Source organism: Schistocerca piceifrons, chromosome 4 (genome assembly GCF_021461385.2).
Source record: "Schistocerca piceifrons isolate TAMUIC-IGC-003096 chromosome 4, iqSchPice1.1, whole genome shotgun sequence".
In the NCBI taxonomy this organism is placed as follows: Eukaryota; Metazoa; Arthropoda; class Insecta; order Orthoptera; family Acrididae; genus Schistocerca; species Schistocerca piceifrons.
The window spans coordinates 246,301,846-246,324,098 of record NC_060141.1 but is presented as its reverse complement, the minus strand read 5'-3'; the positions used below and the strand labels follow the sequence as shown (position 1 = coordinate 246,324,098).

General features: G+C 42.5%; 1 protein-coding gene across 1 annotated transcript in view; it reads left to right on the top strand.

Annotated features, from left to right (window-relative positions):
- Window positions 1–16,985, top strand: part of LOC124795306 (serine--tRNA ligase, chloroplastic/mitochondrial) — a 94,802-nt gene extending 77,817 nt beyond the window's left edge. The window contains exon 4 of the mRNA XM_047259275.1: window positions 13,416–16,985. Within this exon, the coding sequence (XP_047115231.1) occupies window positions 13,416–13,653 (238 nt within the window). The 3' untranslated portion in view covers window positions 13,654–16,985. The remainder of the gene's footprint in view (window positions 1–13,415) is intronic.
- The last annotated feature ends 5,268 nt before the right edge of the window (window positions 16,986–22,253 follow it).

Below are 22,253 nucleotides of genomic sequence, written 5' to 3'. Positions count from 1 at the left end.
TGATGCAAATGAGGTGATCCAACATTTGTTAGGAAGTCAAAAGGGCTTAAAATTTCCTGGTGTTGCATCACACTGTCTTCAAGATACAAAGCAAGGCTGGACAGAAGATTATACCAGAGATGCTTAAGGAAGACAGAATGACAGAAGGGGGCGAGTTCTGAAGAGCAGTCACACAACAATACAAAGATCTGTTTTCTCATACAAGAATAAAAAAAGGGGGGTTTATGTCAAGCACCAAATGGCAACAGATGTATGGGACTTACCATACAAACTTGCCACAAACAAGATTTGATCACCCACTGTAATTATCAGCATTTCAATCCGATGGTATGGTGCCAAACTGGGAGATGTCGGTGCAATACCTACTGAGAACACTGTTGCTGGATGATGTGATACAAAAGACAGAGCACCACTAGTATCTCCATTCTGAATTATTAGAGAAGCATGTGAATAATAGAATTGTGATTCCATTTGCCCAGGAAGAAGTGAAGTAGCAATGCTGAAGTTAAAAGAGAAGAAATCACCTGTGCCAGACAGAGTTATGGTGAAAGTGTTGCATCATCTAGAAGAGCAAATTTTTCCATACCCAACAGTGTTACTTAATGATTGTCTTTTGCAGGGGCAGGTGCCCAGAATCTGGAAAAACTTAAATATCGTTACACTAAAAAAGAGTGATGATAAAGACCCAAAAAAGAAAGAAATTGAAATCTTGTAGACTAATTTGTTTGGTGAATGCTCTACAAAGTACAGGGAAAGCTTCTGTGCCACAGCAAGAGGGACCACAGACAGGTAATTGACATGGCCTCCCTGCAGTATGATTTCAGAAAAGGGAAATACACCAGCAGTGTGGTAAATCACACAATATGTATTGTGAACTCCTCAGACGATCAGTATGGTATAGGCATAATGATTGACATAGTTGCGGCATTTTATAATTTGTAGTGGCCTCCTCTGTTTAAAAGAATCAGGCAGATGACCTGCTCCAGTTGTCTCTGCAACAGGGGGACTGCTGCACAGACAGGTATGTGAAACTAAATACCACTGAAAGAAAATATGAAAACTATCACCAAAGTGGCCCCCAGGGCTCTGTTTGTAGTCCAGTGTTATGAGATTTTGGCATAGAGCTATTACTGAATCAGCTACATAAGAATGCAACAAACACTAGGCACTGCATTGCCTATGCAGATGGTCTGCTACTTATAATATCTGCCACCACAAGGGCTAAATTGGGGGAAAATAAGTAGTGAAGTTCTTGAAACACTTATCAATTGATGTGTAGAAAATAAATTAATGATAACTGTTGTGACTTGGCAAGACAGCCAAGCCACTACGAGGTGAAGCCGAAAGGCACGCGTTTAAGCTCACGCAGGCTGGCGTGAGGTCTGGAACAGGACACGGAAATGAACCAGCAAAAACAGGACGTAGCTGTGGAATACTTAACTTTAATCCATAATTGGTGAACATCGGTCTGACGGTACATGCATCACAAGATAAATAGCAAATGATAATGGCGCCTTGCTAGGTCGTAGCAAATGACATAGCTGAAGGCTATGCTAACTATTGTCTCGGCAAATGAGAGCGTAATTTGTCAGTGAACCATCGCTAGCAAAGTCAGCTGTACAACTGGGGCGAGTGCTAGGAAGTCTCTCTAGACATGCCGTGTGGCGGCGCTCGGTCTGCAATCACTGATAGTGGCGACACGCGGGTCCGACGTTTACTAACGGACCACAGCCGATTTAAAGGCTACCACCTAGCAAGTGTGGTGTCTGGTGGTGACACCACAATAACAGCACACAAAACAATTTACATGTTACTAAAAAGAACATTACCAAGATCAAGAAACCCCACAGTCAGAATGAAGGACCAGTCTATTAAGAGAAAGAAAGTATGTATGTACCTTGGTATAAATATCAACAAAAATCAAAACTTTCATGCACATTTAGAAGTTGTTTGTAAGAGAGGTGTTTAAATCCTGAACAAAATTGCAACAATTGGCCAGAGTTGCCTATAAGTACAATAAGAACATATGACAACGCAGTCTTAATCACTGTTGTGGGCTATGGTTTGGGTGTATGAGCTCTTAGAGCCATAAAGGTAAAGACAGCGTAGGCTCTTCAGTGAGCAAATTGAAGTGTACTCCTGTACATGACCGGTGTGTGTAGGTCATGACCAACTGAGGCACTGCTAGTGTACTAGGATTACTACCACTCCTAGCAGTAAGGAAGAGACATTAACAATACTGACTCAAGAAGGGTGAATATGCCAAGGTAGAGCAGACACTAGCCACAGGAGCCACATCAGATAAGGAAATAAAGGCATACATTGATGGACATGGCGAGAAATCTAGGACAGAGCTGAAACAGGAAAGAGAACTTCCTGACATAAAAGAAAGATCAAGACTGCCGTACTTCCTTTCTACCAAGGAAGCTATGCACTATCTGTCAGAACACCTAAGGCTGCTTGTGAATGTGTAGCAATCAGCACCTGGACCATATCATCTGGGAGTGTGCTACTAGGTAAGACTTCACAGATCAAAATAGGCACATTTTTGGCAATTCATCAGTCTATAACATGGTAAGGAATGAGGAACTTTGGCATAATCTGAACATGGTGACAGCCAAACTGCAACCCTATGTGGCTGAGAGACAACCGAGAAGGGCAGAACATCCATCCACAACAACTTTTCCGAGCCAGGCGGGAAATGAGCCTTGGGGATAACCAGGAACAGTATCCTAAGATCCTGATAGCAATCTTTCAGTCTCTTTACCCTGGATGGCCTGGCAACACAGCCACAAGGAATTCTGAATTGTGCCTCAGCAACCCAGGAGCCAGTTGTACAGAGAAATGAGGAGATCCAGGTTTGTTCTGTTACCAAGTACAGCAGTGAAATGTGGTGTAGTGCTCTACAATTTAGTCTAGAAATATAAATTACAAAATTTGTGACTAGCAATGTCGTAGTATGTACCTTCTGTATTCCAGATTAATTAGTTTATCTGTACACTAGATGGCCAAAGGGTAGTACACAGATTGTGAAAATTATGTATTTCATGTTAACACCATAATGCTTATTTATAAAGGGTGACACAAGGGAGACGGACAGTTTTTAATGAAATAATACTCAGCCAACTTTAAAATTAATGCATGTTTATTTACACAAAATCAAAGCTCATTATTTGCCATTTTAGTTAACAAAGTTATTTGTGAAAAATAATGTCATCAAGGTGATGTCCATCATTTCGAATGCAGGACTCAAGTCTATTCTCAAAATCCTCCATCACACGGACTAAAATCTCTGCAGGGATGGCAGTGATTTCTTGAATGATTGCATTCTTCAACTCATCCAAATTTCGTGGTTTGTGGTTATAGATACAGTTCTTAAGGTACTCTCACACTGACAAGTCTGGAGACCTGGGACGCCAAGGAATATTGCCAAAATGTGAGATAATCCGGCCAAGAATCATGCATCTAAGAACTGTCATTGGAGTATTTGTGGTGTGCGATGTTGCCCCATCCTGCTGGAACCAAACGCATTTTAAAGGGCTTCATCATCTTCTTAGTTCTGGTTTCAAGAATGTTTCAAGCATACGAATGTAACAAACCGAATTAACAGTAACTGTGGCCCCGTTCTCTTCAAAAAAATAAGGTCCAATAATTCCAACAGAGCCAATAGCACACCAGACTGCTACTTTTTCTGAGTGTAGAGGATGCTGGTAGATAAGGTGTGGATGCTCTGGAGCCCAGTAATGTGGGTTTTGCTTAATCACGGTCCCGTTTAAATGAAAATGAGCTTCATCGCTCATCAATAAAATTTCATTTTCATTCGATCCCAAAATCACTTGCATTCTGTAAGCGAAGTCTTCTCGTACAGCAAAATCAGTTTCCTTAAGTTGTTGGACAATGAGCATTTTGTAGGGATGGAATTTTAATTCTTTATGCAAAATTCGTCTAACCGATTCACAATTGATTCGTAACTCACTAGCATGACGTCTAGCTGACCATCCTGGGCTTCTGACTGCCGCTTGCCTTACCCTTTCAACATTTTCTGGTGTCGTTACTCTGCATCTCGGGCCAGGATGCTTCTTATCCAGTATGTTCTCAGTTGATCCGAAGTTTTCCACCTATCTGGGGATTGTGTTACAGCTCGGAACAGCTCCGTGTCGACCGACATTAAACTGCGCATGAAACAATCGCTGCATAGGAATAATAGACTCACTACTTTTCATGAAACTGTCATAGACAAACACTCGACGTTGCAAGTCCCACTGCTCCATAGTGACTGAGTAAATGAAATGGCGTGTTGTGTAGATCAGAACTATCCCCGCCATGATCACCTCCCACCACTCTGTACTACGCAGTTGAAAACCGTCCATCTCCTGTGTGTCACCCTGTACTTACTCATATGAAATCGCATTAAAATATTTTGTTATTTTCATATGTACTAATTCATGTGCAACATTTTGTGTGTTCATGTATCTAGGTAACATACTAAAAGAAAATAGCAAATAAATAAATAAATCTTCATCCCGCAGGTCAACTATAATTGCCCGCAGTCGACTACCTTGAATATATTTGTTGTGATGGTTGATTTCTGATGCTGTAGTAGTCATCAAAAAGTAATCTTCTTTTTCTGGAGTAGTGCACCATGTGCCTAGGGCATCCACATTAGAAGCATACCAGCATGTAGTCCTCTGTCCTCCAGAAGTCTGTTCTTCTCTGGGTAGTTGTACCTGGAAGAGAAGTTAATTGTATCTGCGGCAGCCAGATGCTGGGTCGTTGTTTCACAACTGTCGCATAAGTCTCAATTGGCCAACTACATTCTTCATGGCATGTTCAGCTGGTGGTGGAGATTGGTGCTGAAAACTAATACACCACTTCTTCAAAATTCTCAATTACCTTCTGATGTGTAGAGTCGACATTCATGCCTGCTGTCTCATGCTTACTCAGTCTGACAGTTCTGGCTGCCATAAAATGCTATATTTCTTCTCTTACAGCGAGTTGTATGAGAGATATAAGGTCTCGGTTGTCTTCCACAAATACCCTACAGACCTCTATCATCCTACTTTTTTTTCTGTTGCATTTCCTCAAAGTAGGCTTGCATTTCATAAGATGATACTTTGGCTTTCAGCAAGTTCAGCTTATGTCAAAGCTCCTCCTTCCATAACGTGTTCTATACTGACGTATTATCAAATGTTTTAACAGCCAAAAGTGGAATGGTTTCATTCAAAAATTGCACAGAGGGTGTTGGCACAGTATCATCAAATTTCCACAAAGAGTTGGCACCACTCGAGGAATACCTCTTTTATTGTGATAGACATCCTTTACCAGAAGAGATTGGAACATTTCTTCTTCTTCTTCTTCTTCTTCTTCTGCCTTTCACAGATTAAGCCTATTGACCCATTCTGGCTTCAGTTCTGGAACGTGTCTTCTGCAGTTCATTACATGAAATGTGAGATTTTGTCAGTGTCTGTCATATGTAGATTGTTAATGTGGCACAGAGCTAAAACCTTCTATATGTAGGACTTTGTCATTTCCCCATGATGTTGGGACTTTCTCTACAATTTTTCTGTCACGAAACTGACATTCTGCTGACTGTTGCCAAAATTTTTCTTCGGTTTGGCCTGGAAGTCATACAAGCTTCTGAGTTCTCAAACCACTGCTGGGCTGTGCCATCCAGGCAAAGGTACACACTTGCCAAACACATCATGTTATCATAGAATGAAGGCTTTCATGACCGGATGACATAGCTACTGGTAAACCTTTTGGGATGTGAGGTCATGGTCCAAGAAACTCTTCTGCTCCTGACATTTTGTCCAGGACTGCACTGGATGAAATGTCAGGAATAGAAGAGTTTCTTGGACCCTGACCTCACATCTCAAAATGCTTACCAGCAGCTACATCATGTTATCCCACTGTTGTAGTTTGTGGCACCGTCAAATCCTTTCAGCCATTTCATTGGGTCCTAACCAGCCTCTCCAGCAGACACTGATGGATGCCTGATGTGCAGCTGACGTACTGCTCTCCCCAGGGGGCCCACAGTCTTTTTGTGGGTACGTGTGTGGTGCACACGGGTCCCCGAGCTATTGCAGCCTCCTTTCCTTTCCTTTCCTTTCCTTTCCTTTCCAGGCTACATTAGCATCCCTGTTCCTCTCCCTTCCTATCCTTGCTCCTTTGTCCCTACCCCCTCCTTTCCCTCTTTGTGGACTTCTTTATGTCGACCTGGCTATCCTCCTGGATTTGTTTTGGTCTGTGCTATTGTTTAGTTTGCTGTTTCCATCTCCTTTTCGGCGTTTTTGGTCCCCTTGGGGTTTGACCGCCATTTCCAAAATTTTCCGTTCACTGTGAGCCATTTTGGGATGAACTCCCTACCTTGCTTCCATGGCGCAGGTTCCTCTCCCCCTTTCCCTTTGTACCCTGGCCCCCCTCCTGCTAGGTCACCAGCACGGTAGCCAGTCCGTGTGGTGGGGCTGTTAAGTACTCACTAGGCTGAGCCCCCTGAAACCACAGGGATCACACTACTAGTAACTGAACTGTTAATGCCTCGTGTATGCCCTGGAGTCGATGCTCATCGTTTTGGGGCACCAGAATTCCCGGCAATGGCTGCCGTGCCAGACGGCCCTTGCTGTGGCTGGGTGGCACCCATGGTGCGAGCCCCTGACTGGAGTGGATGGTACCAGGGCAGACGCCTTGCACATGAAGCGACAAAAGCTTCACCGTTCTGGCCATTCTGTGGCCGTCTCTAAGAGTGGTAGCAGACGTGACACTCCTTCTCCTGATCCTTCGGCTTTCCCCTCCCTGGCCACCCTGTGGGAGGAGGGTCAAGCTCGCCGGCTTGGGTTGAAACCTTTCCCTTGATACCTGGTTTGTACCCGATCGGATGGTGGTAGTTTTGCCACGACCAAGACTTTGTTTTTTGTGGAGACGATTGAAGATAAGTATGGCAAAGTTGAATCGATGAGTAAAATGCAGTCCGGTGCTTTGCTCATCAAGACATCTTCTGCTGCCCAATCTGGTGCCCTGCATGCTTGTGACTGTCTCGTGACATCCCAGTCTCTGTCATGCCCCACCAATCTTTGAACTCAGTACAGGGCATTATTTTCCACCGAGATCTTCTTCTGCAAATTGACGAGGAGCTCCGTGCTAACCTCGAGTGGTGAGGGGTTCATTGTATCCGCCGTGTGCAGTGAGGCCCTCCAAACAATCGCATTGCTATGGGCGCCTTTATCCTGGCCTTTGAGGGGGATGTCCTCCCAGAGAAGGTCAAGGTAATGGTGTACTGGTGTGATGTAAAACCTTATATTCCACCACCGATGAGGTGCTTTTAAATGCTTACGGTTTGGACATATGTCTTCCCGCTGCACCACTGATCCCCTCTGTGGTGACTGTGGGTACCCCGTCCATGAGGGGAGTGCCTATGCCGCCCCCCCCCCCCCCCCCTCCCCGCCAATGTGTGTAAATTGTAATGAACAGCATTCTTCACGCTTGCCTACATGCCCGGTGTTTCTGAAAGAAAGGAGGATTCAAGAGTATAAAACCGTAGATCATCTCACCTACACTGAGGTTCGTCAAAAATTTGACTGGCTCCATCCCGTGTCTGTGACTTCTACTTTGCTTCAATTACATCCATTCCCTCTCCTACCCCTGCCTCTTCCCAGCCCTGCCCCCTTCACCCCATGCCTTCAGCCTCCTCCTCCTCCCCCTCTCTCCCAGTCCCCCCTCAGTACCCATATCCACCCCTTCGGGTGCTGCTCCCCCTCCCCTGCCGGAGAAGTGCTCCCCTCTTCGGCGGCCGCTGGTACTGGAGCTCCCTCCCGGGACTCCTCTTCCCAGCACCCTCCTGAAAGGCGATCTATTGCTCCACATCGGCAGTGTGATCCACGACCGGTGGGTGCCAAGATTGCCCTCGCTGATGTCTACCCTTCTCTTCCTTCCCAAGAGAAGCTGCAGAAATGCAGGAACAAGGGCAAGGCCCCTGTGGTACCCCCTAAGGTGCAGCCTTCCCCTCCTACAGTCAATGAACCCACAGAGTCTGACCCAACCTATATGGATATTACCCCATCCTTATCGGTGACGGATAGCTACTCGGTTGCATGACCGACTCCAATCCATTCGCTTACACTTTGGATATTTGTGTCACCTTCCAGAGTTTCAGCCCCTTCTGTCCTTCTACTCTGTCACTTGTATTGCGCTCAATTCTTACTCACCTGCCCTTTGTGGGTTCCATGCTTTCTGTTGGAACCGAATTGGCCCCTTGGGGGCTTCTGGTGGTGTGTGCACCTTGGTCCGCAAGGACATTGTTAGTAAATAGGTTCCCCTCCATACCACTCTGGAAGCCATTGCTGTCAGGGTCCATCTGGCCACTCCCATCACAATCTCTAATCTCTACCTCCCACCTGGCAGGCCACCCATATCCCATACCCTCACCACCCTTCTTCAACAACTCCCTTCTCCCTTCCTGTTATTAGGGGTCTTTAAAGCCCACAACCCTCTTTGGGGTAGTCATACGACTGCTGCCCTGGGCAGGGCAGTTGAAGCTGTTCTGGCAGGGCTTAACCTCTGTTTACTAAACACAGGTGCTCCCACACACTTTAGTGTGGCACACAGCACTTTCTCAACCATTGACCTCTCCATCTGCAGTCCTGGCCTTCTTCCCTCCATTCAGTGGGACATCCACAATGACTTACATGACAGCGACCATTACCTGATTGTTTTGACCTTCCTTCAGTGTCTCTCGCTCTGTCACCCTCCTAGGTGGGCCATATCTAAGGCTGATTGGGGTGCCTTCTCCTCTGCTTCCATCCCCCCTGTATTGCCACACAACATTGTCGATGAATCTACTCAGACTTTGACTGCCGCCACCCTTTCAGCAGCTGTTTCAGCAATCCCTTCTTCTTCAGTTCCCCCCGCTGGAAGATGGTCCCTTGGTGGACTCCAGAAATTGCTGCAGCCATAAAAGACCGCCGCCATGTTCTTCAACACTTCAAGCAGCACACTTCTACTGCTCTTCTCCTAGTTTTCAAATGACTCCACACCTGGGCCCGCTACCTAATCAGATTTCAGAAACGGATTTGCTGGGAGTGATATGTAGCTGCCATTGGACCCCACACCCCCTCTTCACTAGTCTGGGTGAAACTCAGGCGAATTTTTGGACACCGTCCTCCCACCAGGGTTGCAGGAATTTCTGTGCGTGGTGTTGTCCTTACCAATCTGGACTCTGTAGCAGAAAATTTCGCTCAACATTTTGCTCAAGCTTCACCACTGGCTATGTCCACTTACGTTCCTTCTCCTGAAAGAGCGTTCAGAACGATTGCCTTCGTCTTTTGTTTCTCACTGCTTGGAGCCATATAATTCCCCATTCATCAAGTGGGAATTTTCCAGTGTCCTCGCCCTTTGTCCTGACATGACTCCTGGACCGGATCAGATACATAACCAAATGCTCCAACACTTATCGGTGGCTGGCCACCATTGTATACTGACCCTTGTCATGAACCCGCTCTACTGTGCAGGAAAAGTTATCTCCATAAGGACACCGTTACGGTGTGGCTAATGGCTGTATAGTACTTTAGTAGAGCTGGCCATGATGTCTCCTTTGTTGATGCTGCCAAGTCTGCGTTGTCCACGTGGCTTCTCGTTGTCTAGGCAATGATTCCTTTGGTGCTCTGGGTCCAAGAAAAGGTGCGGGTTTTTTAATTATCACTGGACTATCGAAAAATGATGCAGTATTCCACGGTTTCTTTGTATCAAAAACACATTTATTGCCAAAACTAAATACACAACTACACTCAACAGCAGCCAACACTCAAGTGGCCGAAAACCCGTTGTAGACCAAAGATCACAGTCATAAGCTACAAAGAACATACAATTCAAATATCGATTATTGATCGCAACACCTAACTTAGTATTATCTTAAGCAAAAGCTTTTTTAACACAACTTTAGTGTATAATATAACAAAATGATGTCTATTTGTCAGTTCCATTACACCCTCTTCAACCATCTTTGGAGTGAGGGAGTCTTTCCTACCCAGTGGCAGGAAAGCATTGTTCCGGTGTTGAAGTCAGGGAAATCGCCTCTTTGGTTGGATAGCTATCGTCCAGTTAGCCTTACTAATACCCTCTGCAAGCCCCTTGAACACATGGTGAGTCAGTGGCTGTTTTGGATCCTGCGACCTTTTGTCATCGACTCAAAGTGGTTTTCGCTGGTCTACCTGGAGTCTGCTATCCGGTCGGCTTTTGCCCATCGGCACCACCTCCTTGTAGTCTTCTTTGATCTGCATAAAGCCTATGACACCACCTGGCACCACCAAATCCTCACCACTCTTCATGAATGGGGCTTTCGTGGCAATCTGTCCGGTTTTATCCGTAATTTCCTTTCCTGTTGCTCTTTTCGGGTCCAAGTTGGCTCCTCCTACAGCTCTCCCCATCGACAAGAGAATGGAGTTCCGCAGGGTTCCGTGCTGAGTGTCCCTCTCTTTCTCATAGCCATTAATGGTCTGGTGACAGCTGTTGGCCCGACAGCGTCGTCCTCTTTGTATGCTGACAATTTTTGTATCTACCTCACCTCCTCCGTAATGGGTGCTGCAGAATGCCTTCTACAGGGGGCAATCTGTCGGGCGCACTCATGGGCTCTCTCCCATGGCTTTCAGTTTTCGGCTGCCAAGATGTGTGTCGTGCATTTCTGCTGTTGCTATCCAGTCCATCCCCATCTAGAACTGTTCCTTGATGGCCAGTCCCTCAAGGTGGTGGACACCCATCGCTTCTTGGGTCTGGTCTTCGATGCCCAGTTGACATGGCTCTCTCATCTTTGCCACCTGAAGAGGACATGCTGGTTCCATCTCAATGTTCTTACTTGTCTGTGCAATACCTCATGGGGTGCAAACTGCTCTGTTCTCCTGTGATTGTATCAAGTGTTGGTCCAGTCTCGTTTGGACTATGGAAGTCCTGTCTATGGTTCTGCATCACCTTCGACACTGCAGATACTAGACCCCATCCACCACTGTGAGGTCTGACTTGTGACTGGTGCCTTCCGGACTAGCCCCGTTCTTAGCCTTCTCGCAGAGGTAGGGATTCCACCACTGCGAGTTTTGCACCAGCAACAGCTGATATCCACATTTGCTGCACTCCAAAGCATTCTAATTATGGTCTCCTTTATCCAGACATGGAGATCACCCTGCCGCAGCGGCAGCCACAATGTGGGCTTACCATGGCTGTCCGCATTCAGTCGCTTTTTTCTGAGCTCCAGCAATTGCCTTTACCACCTCTCTTCTCTGGTCACGCACGTACCCCTCCATGGTGCATCTCTTGGCCACAGCTCTGTCTTGATCTCTCAATTGATTTAAAGGATTCTGTCCCTCCGATGGCTCTTTGCCACGAGTTCTCCTGTCTCAGTTCTTTTCAGGGTTCAGAAGTGATCTATACTGATGGCTCCAAGGTTGCTGGCTGCACTGGTTTTGCTTACACATATGCGCAATGCACGGAACTTTGTTCCTTGCCAGATGGCTGTAGTGTTTTTACTGCAGAATTGGTAGCCATCTTGCGTGCACTAGACCATATCTGCCCCTGCTCAGGGCTATCCTTCACTATCTGTAGTGACTCATTGAGCAGTGTGCACGCTATCGGCCAGTGCTTCCCTCGCCACCCATTGGTCATTGCTGTCCAGGACTCTCTTTCTCTCCTCGCTCAACTTGGATGCTCAGTGGTTTTCATTTGGATCCCAGGCCATGTTGGGATTCCTGGCAATGAACTTGCCAATTAACTGGCTAAATTAGCTACTACCAGGCCATCTCTTGCTATTGGTATTCCGGAAATAGACCTTCGCTTGATATTATGTCGTCAGGTTTTGGGCCTTTGCGATGCAGAATGGATCACTCTTTCTTCGTTGAACAAGTTCAGGTCAATTAAGGGTTCTACAACTCCATGGCTGTCCTCCTTATGGGCTTCTCGTAAGGCCTCTGTCGTCCTATGCTGGCTCCACATCGGCCATACTTTTTTGACTCACATTTATCTCCTCCAACTTAAGGACCCCCCTCTCTGTCGTTGTGGATCGATGTTGACTGTGGCTCACATCTTATTGGACTGCCCCAGCTTAGTCACCCTACGATGGGCTTTTAGCTTTCCAGACTCGCTGCCCCTGGTATTGGCTGACAATGCCTCAGCGGCAGATCTCGTTTTAAGTTTTATTCGTGATGGGCTTTTTATCACTTTATTTAAGGTAGGGACCTTCCACCTTATCGGTGAGCGGAGGGGATGGCAGGCCCTCTTGCTCCCCCCTTCGCCCCGACTGGATTGGTGGTACACCCTGGGCTTGGTGGTACACCCTGGACCTTTGCCTTCCCACTCCTTTCCTTATAGGGTCTGTTATGTCTTGAGCGTCTCTCTTGTCTCCTGTGCTTCTTCCTTCCTGCCCTTGTCATTAATCACTTTCTTTCCCTCACCTCTTCTTCCGCCCTTTTCCTTCCTTCCCTGTCATTAGTTTATCATTTCATGGACATTGTAGTTCCCTCTCCTAAAGTGAGATTTTATTGGTTTTAGTTAATCTGAGGTCAGAGGGACTGATGACTGCATAGTTTGGTCCCTTCTCCAACCAATCTACCTGACGTACTGCTGTCTTGGAATCCATTGGTCTCCTGAACATACAGACAATGGGAACAATGTACTCCTTGTATTCAGATTCCTGCCCATGAAGGCAATGTCTTTTACATCGCCTAATTGGAGACACGGTGATTTAGATGTTACGTAGCAATAGTGCATCATAACCACAATGAAGTCCAAATTCGAAAGCAAGGATCGTCAATGAAGTACAACACTTAGCACAGAAAGTATGTTTATTACTAACACCAATGTACAGCCAAAACAGTAGTGAACTCCTGGACGGAGAGCATAGCTATTTATACAAGCATCTAAATTTCCAGCATACACAAACATTACAAACATATAAATTTTGAGATCCTACACAACTATTAAACATAAATAACAAATAATTGCGAGTGGTCGGGTTTGAACTGGCAACTTGCAGTACACCAGCTATCAGTTGTAACTGCTATGCCACACAGCATGCAGCATGCATGCCTCATGGCAATATCATAGGTTCCATAAAGTCCAGACATGCAAATACAGTAAAGTATTGTGTTATTTACTGAACCTTCAAATTGTTTACCTATGGTAGTTTGTGTAATTGTGGTTAGGGAAAATATAAAAATTTGTGTGATGATGATTAATCATTTCAAACATGAGCTTAACATTAAACTCAATGACTTGACATATGGTTGGTTTGCAATTAAAGAGTATTCAGGTGACCTAATAGGTTCTGGTTCGTATTCTGAATCTTCATTTAAAAATGTCGAGATTTGTTGAAAAATGATTCCACTATATAATGAGAGCACCAGCTCTACTTTGACTTACAGTGATTATTGTTTTTACAGATACAAGCCAACAGGTGTGCCAGATTGTACCATCCATGCACATACTGTGAATGGAACTGCGTGTGCTGTACCTCGGATGCTTATAGCTATAATTGAAACGCATCAACAACATGATGGGACTGTCATCATTCCAGAACCTTTGCAGCCATTCATGAGGGGCAGTACTTGCATTGGGAAACAAGACTTAATACCTGCCATGCAGTTTATCAGGAAAAGGGAACTGACTGAGAAAGGCTGAAAGAGATATCTAAAGTCACTCTGCTTCAAATGTTTTCATTAATATTCCAAAGATACATTCAAAAATTATATCTTAGAAGCTTTTATTGAATATTGTAGTGAGCATTTTATTATTTGCAGGATAAGTTAAATCACAGAAGTACAAGGCTTCTCACGCTGGAAGTATATAGCCTATTAATCTTCAGCAGAACTTAAGTTATGTTCAGTGCATATTTCTGAGATATTAAAAATATTTTTGTGTTGGAGCAGCGTGGGTCATACAGTAAATTTGAAGTACCTCCATATGTTTGCTGCAATAATGTTCACTCTTCCTAATTATTCATGAAGCCAGAAAGTGGTAACCATAAGGAACCAGACCTGATGGGAGAGGATATGTGGACCACCTGCCGACTTTTCATTTCTTGCACAATAAGTGTTTGTTCTTACATTTGTAAATTGGTGGTATAGTTTTAAATTGGATGCAGTATTCATTCCTTTGTGAAGAGATATTCAAGGATGTAAAACATGCCAGGGAAGGTAAATACACAGCACATATTTACAAAAATAAAACTAATATGCTAATGTTCCTTTCATAGACCTGAGTGAGTGTGTCCTCTTGGATATGAAAATAAGTAAAAATAATATACATTTTTTCCATTTACATATTAATTAAAAAGCTTACCACTATCATTTAAATGCATTTCCCGCCAGTTGTGCAACCGGAAATGAATTTTTCTCCATCACGGGTCTAGTAATACAAGGGCCTGTGCCCAGCCCTGTCTCGCCAGAAACTAAGTCCCACTACCTTAACAGCTTCTTTAAGCAGTTGTGCCACGTAACCAAACGGTTACAGCTCGCAGAGACACGTGCATTCACAAAGACACAGGGGCATTGTAGATGACCCAGAGAGCATTCCAGAGTGCCCTAGAGAGCTATAACACGAAGAAGAACTGCTTTTCGGCTTTTGGCAAGATCAACATGTAGTCTTTTTATTCAAGGTCAACGCATTATTTATGATAATACAGAGTTAAGTCACCAGCAAGTGACAGATCTTCACAACCACCATGTCCTTTACACCAAAAATATACAGCCTCATCATCATCTACCTTCTTGCGACTACGAGTGCGTATAAACAAATCTTGCAGAGGGACTAAATAAGGATTACTACCACCTAAAACTTCACTAATATAAGACAATTATATTGTAAATAATATAAGACAATATAATAAGTAATATAAGATAATTATAATAACATGAAAAGGAAGATTCTCTTGAGAACACAATAAAATTACAAGAGACAGAGTGGCTGTCCAATATTCACCTGAAGGAGATGATACCCCAGAACTGCTGGTACACATTTAAAAGTGAAAAACCTGTCTGTACCTTTCAAGACTGTAAATTCCTTCATTGAGATGGTAGGAGGACTAGCCTGGAGAAGATTAGAAAGGAGGGGTCATCGTACTGAGAGGGTTTATCTGATCATGGACTCCAAGTGATTTGTTTTCTCTCTTATACCCTTCCCCAACCTATTCCTGTTTTGTCCTTAAGGAAGGAACTAAAGGTTCCAAAAGCTGGGAACAGTTTTCTCATTTGTAATGTCTCTGTCTGCAGTACTGGAATTTTGCCTCTGAAATACTGGAAATTTATTGTCTCTCTTTGTAGTTTTATGAGATTATGCTAAGGTGATAGTAGGTCAGGTATGCTACTTGATATAGCTAATAACAAAAACAGTAACTACTCTTTTCTTTACTCCATTTTAGATTCCAGTTTAGTTTTCTACATCTTTCATTTTCTGACTTGTCTATTTTTTGCGAACCCCCTCCCACTTCTCTTACATACAATGCACTTAGATTTTCACTCTTATTAACTCGTGAACAATGTTTTAGTAATAATCTCTGTCTGGCATATTACCCTGGCTTCCACCTTTAAGCTCTCAGGTTTTCAAATCTCATCCGGTGTAGTCCCCAACAATCAGCCTTTCTTTCTCATCCCGTCCAGTTAGTCTCCCCTGACCCAGGGTTGTAGGTGACTTTTCTGAACTGTACCCCTTTCCCTAAACCTCTCTAGTCCTTTTCCATCATGCCTCTTCCTTCCCCTTCAACTCTTCTGCCAGAAGAAGGAGCCACTGGCTCCGAAAGCTTGTAAACGTTAAATCCTTTTGTATATGTTTTCCCCTGCTGCTGCTTGGTGAGTAGATTTTTTTAATCTATCCATTTATATTATCGACAAAAACAGTGATTTGTACTAAGAAATTCATCAGCACACTTTTACAACTTTACTTTACCACAGTGAAAAATGTAGGAACATGCTGATGTTTTACATGACTATCTTAAGGTACTTGGATTTACGCCACAATAATTTGTACTGCACACTCTTGAATTCTATAAGCTTCAGTATGACATCATGGAATGCAAATAAAGTAAATGCACCACTTTTTTTTTCTTTTCAGTCACTGATGTCTGAAAAGGTGAACATTACAAATATTTATTCAGGAATTTCAATGTTTCTATTCTGTGATCCATCCAGCTGAATTTATCATGTTTTGATCACAAAATTTAACACTGACACTTTTCTTTAATTTTGTTACTTTTTACATATGTTGCTTGAAAACTCATTGCAGATTCTGAACTTCATGTAGTCAGGTTTCTTCCTGACAGTGAGTTGACTCAAATCCATTTATTAATGTCCATAAAAAATTCATTAATAGCACACTTCAAAGTTGCATTTGATTTGTCAGTTGTCACAATGTTTGTATCAGCAAATAAAATAAACTTAATATCTCATAATGTTATTATTGTACTGTCATTAATATAAGTGAGGAATCTTGTGGGAATTGACGTGTAATTAGTTGACATTCAAATTGATGCTTTGTTTCCTGCTGGGAAAATATGACTTGAACTACTTCACAGAATTTCTTGTGACATTTATTAATTTAGCTAAGTGTATCAAGATCTATGCAATTAAATGCCTGTGATAGATTTCAAAATATATTGGTAGACCGTAATTTAAGTCCTTTATGTATAACCTTCTCTAAAAATTTTAAGAATATTAATAAAAGTGAAACTTATCTGGAGGTTGACAGTATTTCTGAATTCCCTCTCTTATACAGTGGCTGAACTTCACATTAAGTTAGTCCGGAAAGCTCATAAAAATAATTTATATGTAGGTAACTAAAGATATTACTGAATATGTAAAAATACTATTTAATTGATTTTGTTTAGTCATAACATTTTTTAGTAGTTGATGCCCCACAGCTTGCAGACATTTGTCAAAAGTTGTGTCATGCCAAAGTCAGCAGTTTTCATTTTTACTAATTATTGTTATGCACAAAAAGTTTTTCAGTTATAGTATTTTTGTGTATACATAAATTACCAGACTTCTCACTGTACATAATGCCTTTATGTAAAGTTCATGTTGAAGGAGTTATATTGTTTCTTTTCTATGGTTTTAATATAATTTATATCTTTTGAAAATATTATTATGAATTCGAACTGGTTGAATGTGAAACACCATAATGTAATGTAATGCTTCACTGGAGGTTCTATTCCTGCAGAACAAAACATGAAACAGATAAATTTTGTAATTGCTTTAATCCCTTATATAACTGTGACTATCCCTGCACTCCAGCTGTATCACTGCATCAGATCAACGAGACTGTTTCATGGTGACATTGTTAGGCAGCTAATGACTGATCTGAAACAATACATCCTTTTTGAGTACACATAGCCAAGATCGCGAATAGAAAAGATCAGAAAAATGATCTCGGGGATGTGTGGCTTTGAAATGATGGAATAAGCAATGAATGAACACTATCAAAGTTCGTTCACGGCCACTTGACAATGCTCCTGCAATTTCTCTCCAATGAGGCCTGAAACATTACTTTAAAAAACACATATTAAAAATCCATTATGACAAGGATGTACTAAGAAGAGGAATCAAAATAATGACATGGCTGCTTAACATAAATCCACCATAGTTATTCAATTAAAATACAAAAACATGAGTGACACACACAAAATACATCTGCTATGACAGCTAATAAGAGATCATTGCTTTTCAAAGATGAACCATTACCAGATAATTAAACACAATCACATGTTTATGACACAGTCATAACCGGTTTTGGCCATACAGTGACCATCTTCAGATGCTAAAGGTGGCATACACTGAACACAGGTTCATGTATTGTCAAACAATAAACAAAAAAATAATTTACAAGAGAATCAATCACGCACTCCATAGACAAAATGTCGTTTTTTCCAAGATAATTAAACCTTTCGCTTTCATAGAGTTTCATATAATTTTATGCATTTATTTACACAGAGGAAAAAATAAATTATTTATCCTGCCCAAACAATATCCACTAAGTTTGGGTCTGTTTTCATTCCTTACATAAGTAATACTTAAGAGTTGCATACAGTGAGATCACATCTCCATGCAGATAGTAAATTGTAAAACATCTTATGCATAACAGTTAGTAAGAATCGAAAATAATAAAGTATTTCATAGGAGCTGATGTTGAGACAACACGACTTTTATCATAACCACTTGGCTTTTTTTGTTTTTATAGGTAGTTAATTAGTTAGTTATATTTTCCATATACCATATTCATGATAACTATTATTATGTGGAATATGTCAGCTTATGATATACATATACTCTACAGTGCATGTAAGGTTTATAATGACACATGTACCTAATGTTCCACTGTTAGTAGAAACAAGGCATTGAATCCGAAGACCAGTGCTTACTGAAGGAATATAGATAGTTATGACCTGATCGCCATCACTTGTGAGTGTTACTGTGTACAAAGATACCAAAAATGTAAATAAATGATGGTAAATGAAAATTTCACCATAGATAGCTGTAATTTTGAATGTCAGAACTTAGTTTAAATGAATTTAGACAGCAGAATAAGACAGTTGGCAGCTCCAGAAATGAGCGAAAGTTAATTTAATAAGTAACTTTAATGACTTGGTAATCACGTGAATATTGTGTGGCAAAAATAAAGCAGTAACTTGACAAAATGCACACGCACACTAGCTTACATGTAAAAGACATGTACTATGAACATAAAAAATGTTAATTTGTAATGCAATTATGTTAGTTACCTTAAAGATAACCAATAATAAGGAATGGTTAGAAACACTTAATGGAAACTGTACTGTGTCATGTAATGCTTGATAATGTCACCAACATGCCTAAATGAGACATAAACTGTTAATCATTCTTTACTTATTACTTTGCAACTGATTGCTTTTCGGATAGATCGAGTAAAAATTTACATTCATTGCAACAAATATTTTTTGGTACTGATGTTAAATAGAAATACGTTCATATCATATCATGTACAAAACTAAACATAAAAATCTAAAAGCACTTTGACTGCATGAAAGACAGCATGCTTTGTTGCATAAATTTCACTTTAAACCACTTTTAATTTGAACTTAAAAAGTGGAAACTCCAGGTAGGAATATCAACAATATAGGAAACAGCTCTGATGTTAGAACTGTAATGTATTACAAAGAATACTGCAAAATATTGAAGCAAGTAATCCAGAAATCAAAGCAGCTTTATTATGGGGAAAAGATAATTACCTCAGGTAACAAAATAAAAAGTGTGTGGGATATTGTGAAGACAGAGATAGGTGGGTTAAAAAGGAAGAGGAACAAATAGCTCTAAAAATAAATGAGACTTTGGTAACAAGTACACGTAGTGTTGCAAACCTCTTAAACAAGTACTTCATTTCTGTTACTGACAGCTTGAGGTTATCAGGTTCGGTGAACTGTGCAATGTAATATCTGGGACCAGTCTTTAAAAATAATTTCAGTAAAATGGAAATGACATGTCTCCCAAAGAAGAAGCATCCATCATAAAATCCTTAAAATCTAAGTATTATATCAACAAAGTTAATCGAAGAGTGCTCATGCAAGTTGAGTTCTATCTTAAGTTATTTGTATAATCAATCTATTATCAGCAAAACATTTCCAGACTGGCTAAAATGTGCTGAAGTTAAGCCGCTTTACAAGAAAGTTGTGTCGAAAAGGTTGTGTTCAAGTGTCTCTGTAAGCATGTGACTGCAAATAATATAATGTCTAAGTCCCAGTTTGAATTTCTGAAGGGCTCTGATATAGAGAAAGCTATTAACACTTACAGTGAGATTGTACTTGATTCATTAGATAATAAATTAGAGGCTACTGGCATTTTCTGTGACCTGTCAAAAGCCTTTGACTGTATGAAACATAGCATTGTCTTAAGTAAATTAGAATATTATGGTGTTACTGGCAGTGCTGCAAAATGGTTTGAGTCTTACCTATCTAACAGGTAACAAAGGGTGTCGCGAAATACCGGTGCACTTCACCTGACTGGAAATTAATTACATGTGGTGTTCCTCAAGGTTCCATTTTGGGTCCATTGCTTTCTCTTGCATACATTATTGACCTCTCATCTGTTACATTTCCAGATGCTAAGTTTGTTTTATTTGCAGATGATACAAACATTGCAATAAGTAGCAAGTCAAGTACACAAACAGTCCACGGGTATACTGCCGGTTCAGAGTGTCCAACGGGCACAATATTTCGGCGATCAGACATGTCGCCATCGTCAGGTGGGCTGACGAATTGTGCTCCTGAGGGTGGGCGGCCGATTTAAATCCTGTCCCCCCGCGGGCTGCTCTCTTCGCCGTCCACGTGCTGGTGGTTGCAAAGACGTGGGCGTCGGAATCTGTCGTAGCGTCAATGTGCTTGCTACGTCCGTCCTGGTCACCAGTTCGTACTTCTTGCTGAGAGTCTTCTTAATTACATTCAATGCCGGGTCCCAAGGCTTGCTGAGATTGTAGCTGCAATCTCGGTTGATAAGATCTTCCCTGGTGCGAATTTCGATAGCCTCCCTTATAATGCTGTCCCAATATTTAGAGGTCTGAGCCAGGATCTTGGTACGCTCATAATCCATCTCATGTTTCTCGGACAAACAGTACTCTGCTACTGCCAACTTTTTTGGATATTTCAGTCAAGTGTGCCTTTGACGTTCTCGGCAACGATCTTCGATGGTGCGTACTGTTTGTCCGATATTGGCACCTCAAGGACCTGTACCACCAAGACTTTATGGACTCCCTAAGGTCCACAAAGAGGGGGTACCTATGCGCCCGATTGTCAGCAACATTAGGGCACCTACTTACTTGCTGGCAAAATATCTGGCTGAATTACTTAGCCCCTATGTAGGTAAATACCATCACCATATCCATAATTCCGTGGATTTCGTGAAACGTCTCGACAACTTCAGACTGAAAGACACTGATATCCTCAGTGAGCTTCGACGTGGTTTCACTGTTCACCAGGGTGCCTCTACGAGAGTCAGTCGAGCTTATTGGGCAGAAATTTGATGAGAAGACCACCGAACTGTTTAGGCATGTCTTGACTTAAACATATTTTCTGTTTAATGGGGAATACTATGAGCAAACAGATGGAGTCGCAGTGGGCAGCCCACTCTCGCTGGTGGTCGCGAATTTGTACATGGAGTACTTCAAGGAGTCATCCAATTGGAAGCCTACTTGTTTCTTCCGTTATGTCGATGACACGTTCATCATCTGGCTCCATGGTAGGGACAAGCTCCTGGATTTCCTTACACATCTAAACTCCATACATGCAAACATCAGATTCATTATGGAGACCAAAGCAGAAGGAAGATTACCATTCCTGGACATCATGGTCAAGAGAAGAACTGATGGTACCCTGAGCCACGGTGTGTACAGGAAGAAAACGTACACTGACCTGTACCTGCATGCAGACAGCTGCCACCACCCTTCTCAGAGGAATGGAGTACTAAAAACACTAGTACACAGGGCGCGCAGCATCTCAGATGCAGAGAATCTGCTCTAGGAATTGGAACACCTCAAGACCGTGTTCCGAAAAAACGGGTACTCGGAATGGAAGATGAGACGCGCTCTCTGTCCCACCACCACAGCACAACCTGTGGAGACGGATGAAGTCACTGAAGAAGAGGTAGCCATTGCCTTTATTCTATACAATGGCGCACTATCAGGGAAAATCGGCCATATATTAAAGAAACACCGAGTTAAAACCGTCTTTTGCCCGACCAATAAAACACGGGCATTACTCGGAATTGCGAAAGATGACCTCGGTTTGAGGAAGGCCAGCATATACCAATTTCCCTGTGAGTGTGGGAAGACTTATATCAGACAAACAGTACGCACCATCGAAGATCGTTGTCGAGCACATCAAAGGCACACTCGACTGAAATATCCAAATGAGTCGGCGGTAGCAGAGCACTGTTTGTCCGAGAAACATGAGATGGATTATGAGCGTACCAAGATCTTGGCTCAGACATCTAAATATTGGGACAGCGTTGTAAGGGAGGCTATCGAAATTCGCACCAGGGAAGATCTTATCAACCAAGATTGCGGCTACAATCTCATCACAGCTTGGGAACTGGCATTGAATCTAATTAAGAAAACTCTCAGCAAGAAGTACGAACTGGTGACCAGGGTGGACGTAGCAAGCACATCGATGCTACGACAGATCCCAACACCCACGTCTTCATGACCGCCGGCACGCGAGCGCGGACGACGAAGAGAGTGGCCCACAGGGGGAGGGGATTTAAATT